The 13,695-nt window shown below is 41.0% G+C and overlaps 1 protein-coding gene across 4 annotated transcripts in view; it reads right to left on the reverse strand.

Annotated features, from left to right (window-relative positions):
* Positions 1–13,695, reverse strand: part of SMYD2 (SET and MYND domain containing 2) — a 50,503-nt gene that overhangs the window by 12,512 nt on the left and 24,296 nt on the right. For 3 of the 4 annotated variants that reach the window (XM_037823910.1, XM_037823917.1, XM_037823926.1), the window contains exons 3-5: positions 8,130–8,240; positions 5,642–5,702; positions 4,784–4,908 (exon numbers count right to left, since the gene is read on the reverse strand). In XM_037823910.1, the coding sequence (XP_037679838.1) occupies positions 4,784–4,908; positions 5,642–5,702; positions 8,130–8,240 (297 nt within the window). Of the gene's footprint in view, positions 1–4,783; positions 4,909–5,641; positions 5,703–8,129; positions 8,241–9,479; positions 9,545–13,695 lie in introns of all 4 variants that reach the window. The other variant, XM_037823935.1, reaches the window with a different exon arrangement.

The raw sequence follows: 13,695 nt of genomic DNA on the forward strand, positions 1-13,695 counted from the left end.
GGGAGAAAGAAAGAAAGAAAAATAAGCTAAAAGCTTCTCTCTGGATAGAAACAATTTCTTTAATTTGGTCCTTTAACAAATTAACTAGGAAGATATTCTGGTTTGGTGGTTTTAAAACCTTTCTCTTGGCCATGGTACCCTCTGTTCCAACCAGAATTAGCTATCAGTCACACGTGTAAACAAATAAAAGTAGAACTGTTAGGGCTGAAGCCACCCTAAGCCAGCCTACCTCCTACCAATGTGTGGTGGCCCAAGCATTTCACTTCAGGAATTCTCCTAAAGGCTCCATGGACTGCGTGGGAGTTAGGATACCTGATGTCTAATCCCAATTATGCCATTCTCAATTTCCCCCACTAAAAATAGGAGCCACTTAACCTGGTCCGCATCTCATAAGGTGAGGTGGTATATAGGAAAGCCTATAAATATCTCATCTAATTTTTGTCCATCGTTTGAGAGGCAAAGGGACCCAGAGTTTCTAAAGCTAAGGAATGAGGCCTGGCCTTTCACTTCTCAGCCAAATCAATCACTATATTATCCTTTAAAAGAAAATGTTGCATTGAAAACACCAAGAGCTACTCTCACCATTCTGGAAGCCTAACTTAGAGCTAGCAGGCTGCAAATGAGAATATACAACTCCCCAAATCTATGTTGTTCTATAAATGCATCCCTTTCACAGACATTTATTGAGAGTCCTTAAGTGCCAGGCACTGTAGATAGAAAGATTAACAGGCTAAAATCTGTGCTTTCAAGGAACACACTGTCTACTGGGAGACAATTTGGTGGGTGTTTTTCACTTGTACCTAAAATTTCACAGTGGATGGGAATGTAATTGCTTCATGTTTCAGATGATGAAACTGAGGTACAGAGAGGACAGAGACTTGCCCAAGGTCACAAAGCTAGTCTGTGGCCGGCTAAGACCATGCTCATCCCAGGCTGCTTTGAAGGCTGTGTCCATGGGGTGTGCACTCAGAATGACTTCACCCTATGGGCTGGAGCCACTCTCTTCTGCACCTCATCAGTACATTTCAGGCCAGCGGGTAGGCTTTTTAAAACTAGCATCTGCTGAGCACTTACTCTGGGCCAGGCACTGTGCTTAGTGCTGCATATTTACCATGACATAAATACAGCGTTATTATCATCCATTTGACAGATGCGGAGACCGAGGTTCAGGGAGGCTCAATGATTACGTGACTTGTACAAGGCCGTATAAGTAGCTGATGGCAGAACAGGAGTCAGAATCTAAACCAGACACTGACAGCAAAGCCTAGTTTCCTTACACTATACCATTTTTCTTCTAAAAATTGCTCTGATCTACTAAATGTTAGGGTGGCCAATTTTACTTAAAATTAACAGACTGAAGGTAAAGTCTTGGAAATCTTGGTACACACAGAAGGGCTATGATGGGTTTGACTTGCAGTATCTACAATTCAAAAGAGGAAAATGGGAGGGTACTGTGGATTAGTAAAATAATTCATAGCCTTTGACATCCTGAGACAATATCCAAGTGAAGCATTTCCAAGTAGGAGACGTGGCATAGTCTCCTTTGAGTCAATTCCATGCACCCTGACCTATTCTGTGGTCAGGACATCAACCAGTGACCATCAACCCACATTAGGTGAGAGTGAATCAGGATTTTCATTCACTCAACACATTTATTGGAGCATCAACTATGTGTCCTGTACTTTGGTAGGTACTGAATAAGCTATATGCAGTCTCAGAATGGATACTGACATGCCTCCACAGTGGCTGGTACCCATAAGACAATAACAAAAATTTTCAGAAAGAGAATTTGACAACAAGTTTCAAAACTGATTTAGGTACAGACAACTGATTAACTTTGGGAGTAGAAGAGGACTTGCTCCTTTACTTCTTTGTCTCCTCCTCTGAAGCAAGAGCAGCAGGACCAGTTCTACAATTCCAGATTCCTTCAGGCTCCACCTATGACCACCAGTCCCTTTATTCCCTCTCGGTCCTCCTCCTCTTACTACGGAAGAGGGTGTATGTTTCTTCACAAGCAAAGGCTTCCATAAGCACAAGTGTCATTACTGTTCCTCTCTAGAAGGCGGTGATGGCTTTTAAGCCAGATTGCACAGCAATTTGCTTGCCAGCTTCCCCTCCCTTCTGAAATATCCCTAGAGAAGAAGAGTGAACTTGCATATTAAGAAAGATGCATGGGCCAGAGTCCTTTTTTTCAAGTCAAATCAGGCGTTAGTGCCTTGCTAAAGCTATTCTCATAATTAGCATTTAGACTACATGTAGGCTGCACACCAGAAATATACTTCCCAGTCATGCATATATTCCTGGTGATTAAAACACACCTCGATGCTGCGGAAGGAGCGCGGTCACCTTCTGTTGCCAGCTACTGCTGGGCCACAAGTGAACCCATGACTCTCTCCCATGAACCAGAGAGAGGGGAAAGGGCTCAGAGGCCAGAGAGCTCAAATGCAGCCGAGAGCAGAGCGGAAGGACCAGAGGGGGGTGTAGTGCTGGAATAACGCTTATTTATTTTTGTCTTAGCTTTCTCTGGGGATATTGGATGCCCTTTTCAAATTTATATATGAAAAAAAGATGTATGTATATCTGTGTATATATGTGTGTTTGTATAAACACTCACGTTCTCAGAATGCATAGTATGATTTGATAAACATAAAGTCTATGAAATAATTAATTATATGTATGTATTTCCAAGACTGAGTTGAGTTGTTCTTCTCACAATTATACTTCTACTTATGAAATGAAGCACCTAGATTTCTGGTTGTGAAAATATGGTCCCATATCTACCACATTACCATTAAGAAACCCAATCAGCAAGTATGTGTTAGAAGAAAAGATATCTTCTCTCACAGCTAGAAGTGAAAAGAAGATAGCTTATATTTATTTCTTCTCTCCTGCTTTGTCACATAAGCATGTCTTCTCCAATCCAGGAAAAAAAAAAAAATCATGTATCCAATTTTCACAAAAATTTAAAAGAAGTCAATTTTTCAACTTTTCACTGTCACCCAAATCTGCTACATTGGGATCCAGAGGAAAGTATGTTATAAATCTAGTACAATATTATAAAAACCAGGGAGATTTTTCATTACTTCTACCTTAACACTTACTCATAATTTGCTGCCCTTTTTTCTTGAGTATAGGCCACACAATAGAAATATGTCTAATATAAGCATAAAGTTTATAAAGAAATTCACTGAACTGTTAATGTTCTCTTAGGGGGTTGAAGTGGGTGGGGGAAGTGAGAAAAGACTGTCACTTATTTTTAAGTGGTAGAATTATGAGTGCTTTTTTTCTTTTTCCTTCTTTTCAGTACGTAAGTTATACACACTTACGGAGAAAACCCAGAAAATCACTCAACGAAAGAAGCAAAAATTTTCCATTACTCAGAGAGAATATGAACTTCCATTTCATCTTTTTTGTGTGTGTGTTTTCATATTTCACACATTTGTTCATCCTATTACCCTTATTATTATATCTTCAACACTTTCACATCTCTTTAGACAGTCTCTGAAACATAATTTATAAAGGGTACATAACCTTCCATTATGTGGCTATGACATAATTTATTTAATCAATCCCCTACTGCTGGCCACTTATGATAGTTCCTTTATCTTTCTTTTTAGCTTTTAAAAGAACCCTACAGTAAACAACTTGCATGTAAATCTCTGTCCATAATCTCTAACTATTTCTTTAGGATAGACTCCTGGGAATGGAATGACTGGGTCAAAGGGTATGCAGGTGAAGCTTACTGTATTCTCAGAAAAAAAAAACAAAAACAAAAAAAAAGAGTGTCTACCCAAACTCTTGTGTACATCTAGAGACTGAAGTTTCCAGCAAGGGAAGGCGGCTACCTGCACCATGGGACAGCGTTCCTCTCTCTCAGGGAAGGCAGACTACCTTCAACCAGGGCCCAGCTTGTAGAGGACAGCACCTGAGCATGTGAGGAGGGAGCTCCAAGACAGCAGGTCTGGCCAGTGAGAGCAAACCTCCCAAATGACGGGCAGACCGAGGCCGCCGGCCTTCATGCACCAACGAAGTGCGACTGCTGCATCCTTCTTCCTTTTCTTGTTTTAACATTTCCCAACCTTGGCCTTCACACAAGACCTAGTTTCCAATTCTTTGATCATGTTTAAATTCGCTCTTGTTTAGAAGCTGCTCTATCTTTTTTTTAATTTCTGATTTGATAAACGTATGATTCTCTAAACAAGATTCCTCGGCAATTACCAAGAAACACCTCCCATACCTAGATCCACCGGGGCTCCTCTCTGTGGCGACTGCACTTCTCCAGGCCATCAGAGAGGGCCTCCTGCTCCAGGCATCCACGCAGCCTCTGCTGTATCAGCACAGTCTTGGTAGGAATTAAAACAAACAAACAAACAAACAAAACTACAGACAGGAAGGCATTTTCTGGCAGAATGAAGGTTTAAGAGAAGAAAAGTAAAATTTAAGACAGGAACTTCAAATGGTCTTCTCTTCTCAAAAAGCTTCAAGTATGCAACAATATCAAGTTGCTGGAAATTCATCTGTTTTCATAAATTCTTTCCAGGGCAGAGAGAGAGGTGAATTTTCTATGCTCTACTCATCAATGAGAACCAGCACAGAGAGGAACTTGATCAGCTCAAGGTCACCTAGCAAGGCTATGGAAAACAGGGTCAAGAGGTCAAGAGCCTTGTCATCCAGCAGAAGCTATCCTTCTATCCCCATTCATCTTCCATGAATGTGTGCTGGGGAGAGGGGCGCAGAGACGGAAAGGCTGAACCTAAGTGTTACCTGATACTGACATTCTTACCTGTGCAAAAAGGACTACCAGGCCATCATTGTCAGGGAATTCTAGGTGCTTGGAGTAAAAGTGATGGAGAGCAGCAATGTCACTCTGGATCAAATCCTTCTTCTCACTGTCTAACTTATCCAGATCTGTTGACAAACAATCCAATCCATCATTCATCAGGAAGAAAACCCCTAGATCTCTAGCTACATCCTTCTCTTACTTTAAATGGCAGAGAGAGAAAGAAAAAAAAGCCTCGGTCAAGTCCCCAGAGAGCACTTTTCCCCCATCCCTTGGTCTAGCTGACAAACAAAAACAAAGCGTGCCATTCCTTTCTTCCCTTCCTCTGACAAGTGGAAGTCATTTGGGACATGAAATTCCATCCGACCATTAGCAATTAGGTCAGGAATGAGTGGTGATGACTGATAATCAGCCTCAGTCTAGTCAAGGGGCCCCCAATTGGCCCTGGAGTTTGTATCATGGTCAAGCAAATGGACAGCCCCTGATTTAATGCCTTCCGGTAAGGACATCAGCTGTTTACAGGACTGCAATTCAGCACAGATCCAAAAATATTCAGCCCGCCAGGAGAACCAGCAGGAGATAGCTCAGGATGCAATAACTCATCTTGTGAGTTCCTACCTTCCCTTCATTATTTCCTAGTAATCCTGTCAACTCAGGGTGGGGGGAGGAAGTTAAATAAAGTAATTTTTCAAAACAGCATACAAGCCAAAATACAGACTAATAATTTAAAAGTCACCACCGCTACCAAGGGCACAAGCTATCCCATTCTTTCTTTAATCTTGCCCAACCCATAGCACATTTATGGACAAACTAACTCACTCCTCAGCCAGTCACTGAAACACATAAATTCTTCAGACTTACGTGATTCAAACTCCTTCACAGCTAACAGTTTCTCTGAAGGTGTTCTCTCTGGGTGGATTTTCTAGTAATTGGGGAAGAAATCACAGATACAGATTTTAACACTCAGTGCAAAAAGCAGGGCGTCCACGTTTCAATCAACATGAAGAAAAAGCAGCGATTCTCAATGAAGTAAAGAAAGCTATCCAAGAATTCCATAATTTGGGCTCTGAGAGTGTTTGCCCCACGTCCAAATTCAAAATACTCTTTTAAAAGGCTTTCAAAGTGTCACCATTGTGACATTCCACATTCCTAACACCCTGATAATGCAATGCACACAGTAGGCTCAAAAATGCTTGTTATGGGAAAGAATGATGGCTGGAAAACAACTTTTTAGAGCCCTTACTTAAAAGGACTGAGTCCACAGACAAGCCATCCTATTTATTATTTCTCCTTCTAAAAAGGAACAAAATCAAACCCCCCTTCCATTTTACACTTTCTTTAAGCATAGGCTAAAATGATCTCAAATTCTGTGTTTCAAAAAGAACTCTTTTGGTTGTATCTGTGAGCCCAGATTCACTTTAAACGTGTAGCTGGCTTTGTTCTAGACACCCCAAGAGGAGCTAACAATAGTAAACCTGCTAGGCTTTGAGGACATGAATAAACTTAGTGTTGACAAGAGTTCAAAAGCAGAGCTGAAGAGCTGGCCAGAGGCCGTGTCTTTGTAATCTGGCTATTCAATTTGGGGATACAGGTGGTCTAGCAGGGCGCTCTCACCTCCCTCGTTAACATGTTAAGCTTCCCCTTGGTATTTTGGTCGCCTGGCTCCCCTAATCCTTTGCAAGCTACTAGAATACAAATGGTCTGTTTTTTTAATCATCAAGTCCTATGGAGATGAAAAGATGGTCAGGTAGCTTTTCATTTAAATGGACCATTAGTAGTAGTAGTAATTATAATAAAAGTTGAATGAGGCTAGTATAAACTCATCATAGCATTCAGACTCCCCCCTCCATAGTACCAAAACATTTCAATAGGTTTTTTTTTTTGAGCAGAAATCTTCCATTCACAGGCTGCAGTTCTGTAAGATTAGTAGATCGTCTTGTCTAGGAAAGCTTTTCATTCAGGAAAGCACACCAGGTTCTCCTGAATTCTTAACCAGAACACTATAAGTAGCATCAACAAATTGGGGAGAACAAAGAACCAGCAGATTGGTCACCCAATCCTCTCAAGATGTTTACAGATCTAATTTCTTGGCTTTCATTCTGACACTCCCCCATCCAGTGAAGGCCAGTCACACCATTTCCCCTTTTCTCCCACCCAATTGCTCTGCATCGATTTCAAGATAAATGTTATTAAGGATCCAAATGTTAACTCCTCCTCCTCCAGGCAAAACAATTCTGATCTTTCTGATCTCCTCTACAGGCAACCCTTGAATGGCTTTGGTTACTCTGAGCTGGCCAAGTGGGATTTCCAAAAGCACCTGACCTAAGTTGAATATAATGGAATGATGACTTTCAGAGTTCCCCAATGTTCTACTTTTGTTTATACAATCCAGGTTCCTAACTCATTCTCGGGGCAGGTACATGCTAATCATTACAATCACATTTGGCTTGGATGAAAAAATAGAACATTTTAAAGGAGGTGGGGTGGGGAGGGTGGGTAGGTATATAGAAGAAGTGAATGAAATGTTATCTTTAAGAGATTTACAATACAGAGACCTTGCCACCAGTTTCCCAGTAGCAAGAACCTATGTGGAAATATGCCTTCCAAGCTCCATGCAACCTATTTCACTATGTCACAAGGACAAGCCCTATGGCAGGTTCCTTTCCACCTTTGATTTTGGTCCATCCAAAGATCAGGTGTGTGTGATTTTCACATGATGATCAATAAGGACTGTCCAAGCCAGGGGGAAAATGGTTAGTTACGAGCCAGAATGGGTAATTTTCAGTCCTGATCATCTCTGGAGAAAATTGTGGAGACTATCAGTTCCCACCAAAAGCGCTGCTTTCTTTTCTTCCTTCCCTTTCTTTTTATTATTTTCCCATCTCCTTGACTCTATTTCTACTTTTCCCCATTGTCTCTCTCTCTTCCCCTTTGCATATGCCACAGTTGCTCCACCATGGGTGGAAAGGAAAGGGGAAAAAACGCAAAGCTTTTTTATCCCAATCAGGTACACTGGGAAGCTCTAATGATTTTGTGTCAGGTTTTTCATGCCTTGAAAGGCCATGTTTCCCAATAGGCACCTTTTTCAATACACCCCAGAAAGCTGAGGACTGAATAGCTGTGGCCATGTTCCTGGCCTTAGCCACCAACACCCTAACTGCACAAGGGCAAACAGACCACAATCCAGCTCAGGCCTCAGGTGTTTCTTCTTCCCCCTGTCCCTATGAGTGTGAAAGGAAAGAAAGCCAGGAGTGTTTAGCAAAAAGAGGGCCACTGCAGGCCATTTCCTCATCTTTCTGACCTTTAATAAATAAATAAAATTCAACTGAACATTATCCTATTTCCTTACCTGTTTGGCCAGAATCCTTGCTGTTAGCCTTACAGTCTCCGAGGGATTCCAGTTTTCCCCAAAAACAACCATGGGAGAACATTCCAGCTTGTGCATGGGCCAATCTTCTTTCTGGGAAGATTAAAAAAAAAAAAAAATTTCAAAACAAACAAACAAAAAACCCCACAAGCACACAGGAATAAAGTGCAAGAAGAGAGGATACAGTTAAGTCCTCCTTGTTAAGGTCACGTTAAATATGCTTCCTTTTGGAAAACATGAGGATACTCACAAAAGCTGAAGCTAAAAACATCTCTGAATTTAGATATGATTGTATAATCTTGACTCGGGGCTGACCAAGGCTCTTGGGATGGGAAGATTTGCTTTGTGTTTTTCCAGCAAGCATCTGATCTCTTTCTGCAGCTCCTCATTACTCCAAAAAAACACATCACCTTTCCATTATCTGTACAGTATCAAATGGCCGGCGTATGCCTGTGATTTGAGTTGACCGTTAAATTGGCCCCTCCCTCACGGTTCTGGTCTGGCTCTGTTCTCACGTCAGGGCAAACGACCCAGAGTTGGCTTACACAGCAACAGGTTCCATTTTATAGGTGATAAAAGAAAAAGCACAAATGAGGAGTTTCGCAAGGAACCTCAAAGTGCCAGGCGAGGTCAGCTATTGGGAATATTTGGGAATACAGACCTCCTAGTCACTTGACAAATGGGAAACTGTATTCTCTTCTATCACGTGTGTTGAAGCTTTCCAGCCCTGGGAAGAGGGGTGAAGGACATGTGATCATCCCTGGAAGGGGGAGTTGCCACCAGTCGAGGTGAGGAAGGCTGAGGGAGGAGGACAAAATGGTGTTTTGGAGGCCAAGGAAAGAAAGTACTTCAAGGAGCAAGGAGTAAATGATTGCAATACTGGTGATGGGTTTAGTGTGAGATGACTGACAACTGAATTGACTTATGAAAACCATTTCTGGTGGAGTGATGGGGGTGAGAGCCTGACTGGAGTGGGTTCAAGAGACAGGAAAGGAGATGCAAAAACTTTAAGAGTTGAGGCAAACGCTTAGGGAGGTGAAGGGTTGGGGTGGAATTTTTTCTCCCTTGGGAACCATCAGAGCCTGTTTATACATCATTGGGAATACTCAGACACGCGTATCCTTGCCCCCACCTTCCTGGTCTCAGAAAATGGCAAGTCTATTCTTACGCAGGCTAGAAACCCTGAATCATCCTTGCCTCCTATCTTTCAACACACTCCATATTCAACTCTCTGACAAATTCTTGGTCTCTGCCTCAGAACAGATCTCCAACCAGATCATTTCTACCCCCACCCCTACCCTTCTACCTGTTGCAGCCACCAACATCTCTCACCAGGATCACTCCATCGCCTCCTGAGTCCCCTACAGACTATTCTCAATAGGGCAGCCAGAGGGATCCTGTGAAACAAAAGGCAGCTCATTCCAGTGCTCGGCTCTGAACCTTCCAATGGCTTCTCACCTCAGAGCAAATGGCAACGTCCTAGAAATGATCCATTAGACCTCCTCTCCTACCATGCCCTCCCCCTCACTTCCCTCCACTTTGTCTGAAATCGTCTCCTTGAGGTTCCTTGAACATACCAAGCATGCTCCTGCCTCAAACTCTTCTGTACTTGCTGTATTCCCTGGCTAAAACCCCTTCCCCTAGATATCCATATGGCTCCTTCCCTCCCTCCTCCAAGCCTCTGCTCAGACGTCACCTGATCAAGATACTTCCCATGATTACCCCTAACTAAAATAGCATTTTCCCCATCAATTTCCCTTTCCCTGCTTCATTTTTCTTCTTAGTACTTCTAACCACCGGATACATTACATATGTAGTAGTTTTTTTGGTTTAGTATGTGTCTCCCCTCCCCATTAAAATAAAGGAACACAGTCTCTGTTTTTCACAGCTGTAACCCCAGAGCCTGTAATAGCGCCTGACATTTACTAGGCTCCCAATAACGTTATTGAATGAAGATGCTTCCCAACTTCCTTCCCTCCACCCCCATCACGAAAAGGAAGGACACGATGCCATTTAATGATTTAATGCAGTACGTCACACAGCCCCTTGGCTCAAGTTCTGTGCTGAGACACTCTGTGGTTAAATAATGCCGTGCCAAATATAGCTAGGAGCAGGGGGAGAAAGAAATGACAAGATACATTTGAGGGAGGCGCTCTGTTTTTCAGCCAAAACCTAAAAGGAGAGCATGGTGATGAGGCAAAGAGATAGGAACAGGTGGGTCCAGCTCCCTGCAGACAAACCAACTCTCTCCCCAGCTAGAAAGCAAAGAGAAAAAGACAGAGGGTATCAGGAGAGATGACCAGGAGAGATGGATAATTCAACAACTATCGACAAGTGCCCGCTGTGACGCCAGGAGCTCAAAGAAAAGCACAGTGTAATAAAGACAGGATCTCTGTCTTTGAAGGGCCTTTAAGCTATTGGTTTTCTGAATTATGTGTACTGTCTTTGGTATCTAACAATGAACTCTGGGGAGAAAGAAGGAGTTTGATGTTAATGTTATTTAAAATAATTAAATTCATTATTTTTATTTATTAATAGGACTAAATTATTAATATGATCAATGTAAAATTAACAATGTAATACAAATAATGAATAATAACATTAACATTAATATAATTATATAATTAACATAAATGTCGTCAGTGGGAAGGGAGCTTAACTATATGTAATGCTCTGTGAGGAAAGCAAAGGGCTGCCAAGGTGGAAGAAAACTGGTCTGGGGCTCAGGAAACCTGCATTCTTATCCCAGCTCTGCAACAAAGAAGCTCTGTGACACTAGGCAGGCCTCTTCATCTTTAGGCCTGTGTCCTTGGCTATAAATAACATGATCTCTATGTTGTTAGCAGGTCCAGAATTCTGAGTGTATAACTTTACACCTTGCAATAGTGAAAATCAGATACAAAGCTTGACTATGAACAAGGGTAGGCCCTTAGATAGCGAGAATCAACATGCATTCAACTTCAAAGGGTCGTTTTGAGGATTAAATGAGCTAACTCAGGAAAAGCACTTAGAACTGTGCCTGGCACATAGTTAGCTCTCAATAGAAGGTTGGTAATTGTTCACTTCTTGGGTCATTCACTCATTCAACAAGCCTTGCAACTGACCCGAGAGGTAGGGTTGGCAGTTTGAAGCCTTTGGCTTCCAGCCGTTTGGGACTAAGTCAAAACCTAAGACAAAAGTAAGCGCACCTGTAAGTGGACACAGTCCAACAGATAGCAGTTAAATTAGAGAACTGGATGAATTCAAGGAAATGCAGAATCATGTAAATTTCATTGAGGGACATTTACCAGTATAATTAAGTTTTCACTTTCTTTTTTGAAGGTGTACTAAGGAAGGGGTGAAACAGATGTACACAATGGCATACTCAGTTTCCATTCTTAGGAAAAAAAAAAAAAAGGTTTCAAGCCTATCTTGATACATCTTCTTCTATCACAGAGATGTCCCCATATCTTTGAGAAAATTTTGTCCATAAGAAATTATAAACAAGAGTGGACAAAACTGAAAAAAAATTAGGCTAACCTGATAAACAGGAACGAATGTATGAATGTTATCAATTAATTATGGGGTTTTTCTTTTCTTTTTTTTTTTTTTTTGAGTATTAGTTTTGGTGAACACAGTGGTTTTTGCAATCCTTTATGATTTTCTAGTGTTTAAGGTCTTCTGAACCTTTTTCTACTATTTTTCTTAAAAATTTAAACTACTATTCCTGCCCTATAATCCTCATAGACTTTTATACAAACTAAGATCGTATTTTGCAGTAAAATAAAACACATATAAATAAACAGAAAGGATTCAGGAAGACATACACCAAAGTGATACCAGTGGTTTTCTCTGGAAGGGTAAGATTATAGACACCTTTCTATTCTCCTTTTAGTCTGTACTCTCTGATTTTTCTATAATGAGCACAGATTATTTGGGTTAAAACTGAAAAAATAAAATCTATTTTACTTTACTATAAAAGTAAGATGTGGAATATTTTGTACTGATGGTCCTCTTTTTAAACTTCTAATTCATTTTTGGCCAATGTAATAACTGCTCTGTAAACTTATTTTTGTACATGGGCAAAAATGCTAAAAGATGCATCAATGTCTGCAAAATTGTCTCATGATGCATCAACATTTCCAACATTTCCTTCTCAAAAAAAGAGTGACTGTTATGTTGTTCAGTTTTCTGCTGAGCAAAGGATATATAGCCTTCCTGGACGAGGAGACTAGATGGATCGTCACTGAGAAGCCCCCTTTTCTAATTCTAGCACTCGTTTCTATTTTCTAACAGAGCTCTCAAAACAAGCATAGTTTACTTCTACACATGCATATGTGATATCTTAAAATGTGGAACAGCAAGAAAATATTGTAAGATTTCTGAGATGCCACTAACATTATCTTCAAGGGGAAATACGTTATTTTCAAGGGAAAGAGTGCAAAAGAAGTTAGGTGTGTGCTGACCATCTTATTCCAACATGACTGAGGCTGATGAAACACCATCCCTAGGACACTTTATTTTGTATTCCTCGTAACAGTGATGGGTTGCACTGAGTCATTTACACACAATTTTTCCTAATAATGATTTTAAACATTCAGAAAAAAGAGCATCCCAAGTTTCAGATACTTCCTATGGCTGGCTTAAGGGACCAGAGTGAATTTAACCAGGACTGAACATATGACTCAGGGGCTCTTCACTAATCATCCATAATGATGACATGGTCATCAAAACATCTACGAGGTGTTTCTACACTTCAGTTATTTTTCACTCAATGATAAAATTCTAGACTGTTCCCATATCTTTAGTCTTTGACACATGCTCATCTTATCCCCACCAGAGCAGGTCCCCTTCTGCTGTCAAAAGCAAACTTATAACCACATCACCTCCACTTTAAAAACAAAAACAAGTTTTTTCCTCCTACTTGTTAACAGTTGCAGATACTCCAGGATGTACTACCGTGCAATGATTTCTCTACATAATGATTTTCTAAACTTTCGAAACTCTTGAATATGTCCTGGCACAGTTTAATGAAGTGGTAGCTTTGCAGACATATTTATAAAAATAAATATTTTATTAAACCCAGGTTACCAAATAACAAGCCAGACTAAAAAGGAATTTCTATATCTTTTGTATTTCCTCCTTTACCCTTCTATGCATTGTCAATTAAAATCTTTCCTCTGGCAGGATCACACTGAGTCAAGTGAACTCAGAGGGAAGTAAATGAGACAAGATATAACCAAACTGTATAAAATAAAGCAGAATCCTAAAGCACTTCAGTAAGAGAGGTGGGTTGAGAACCATGTACAGTGACCAGGATTCCCTAAGATGTTTTGTTCTGTGGAAAGAGGAAACCCTCAGGAAGAAATTCCTGCCTTAGGATTCTTGGAAAGCCTTCTGGAATAGCAATGACACTTGGAAGGGGCTCTTCCCTTTCACATCCATTAAAAACTACTTCTGTTTCTCTGACTTACTCCCACCGTAATTGCCTCTCCCAGAGAGCAGTCAGTACTCCCAAGCACAGGGATGGAACATGGGGCACTCCCCTAATAGTGTGAAAGCCTGGTCC

The sequence above is a fragment of the Choloepus didactylus genome, chromosome 2 (assembly GCF_015220235.1).
Source record: "Choloepus didactylus isolate mChoDid1 chromosome 2, mChoDid1.pri, whole genome shotgun sequence".
Lineage (NCBI taxonomy): Eukaryota > Metazoa > Chordata > Mammalia > Pilosa > Megalonychidae > Choloepus > Choloepus didactylus.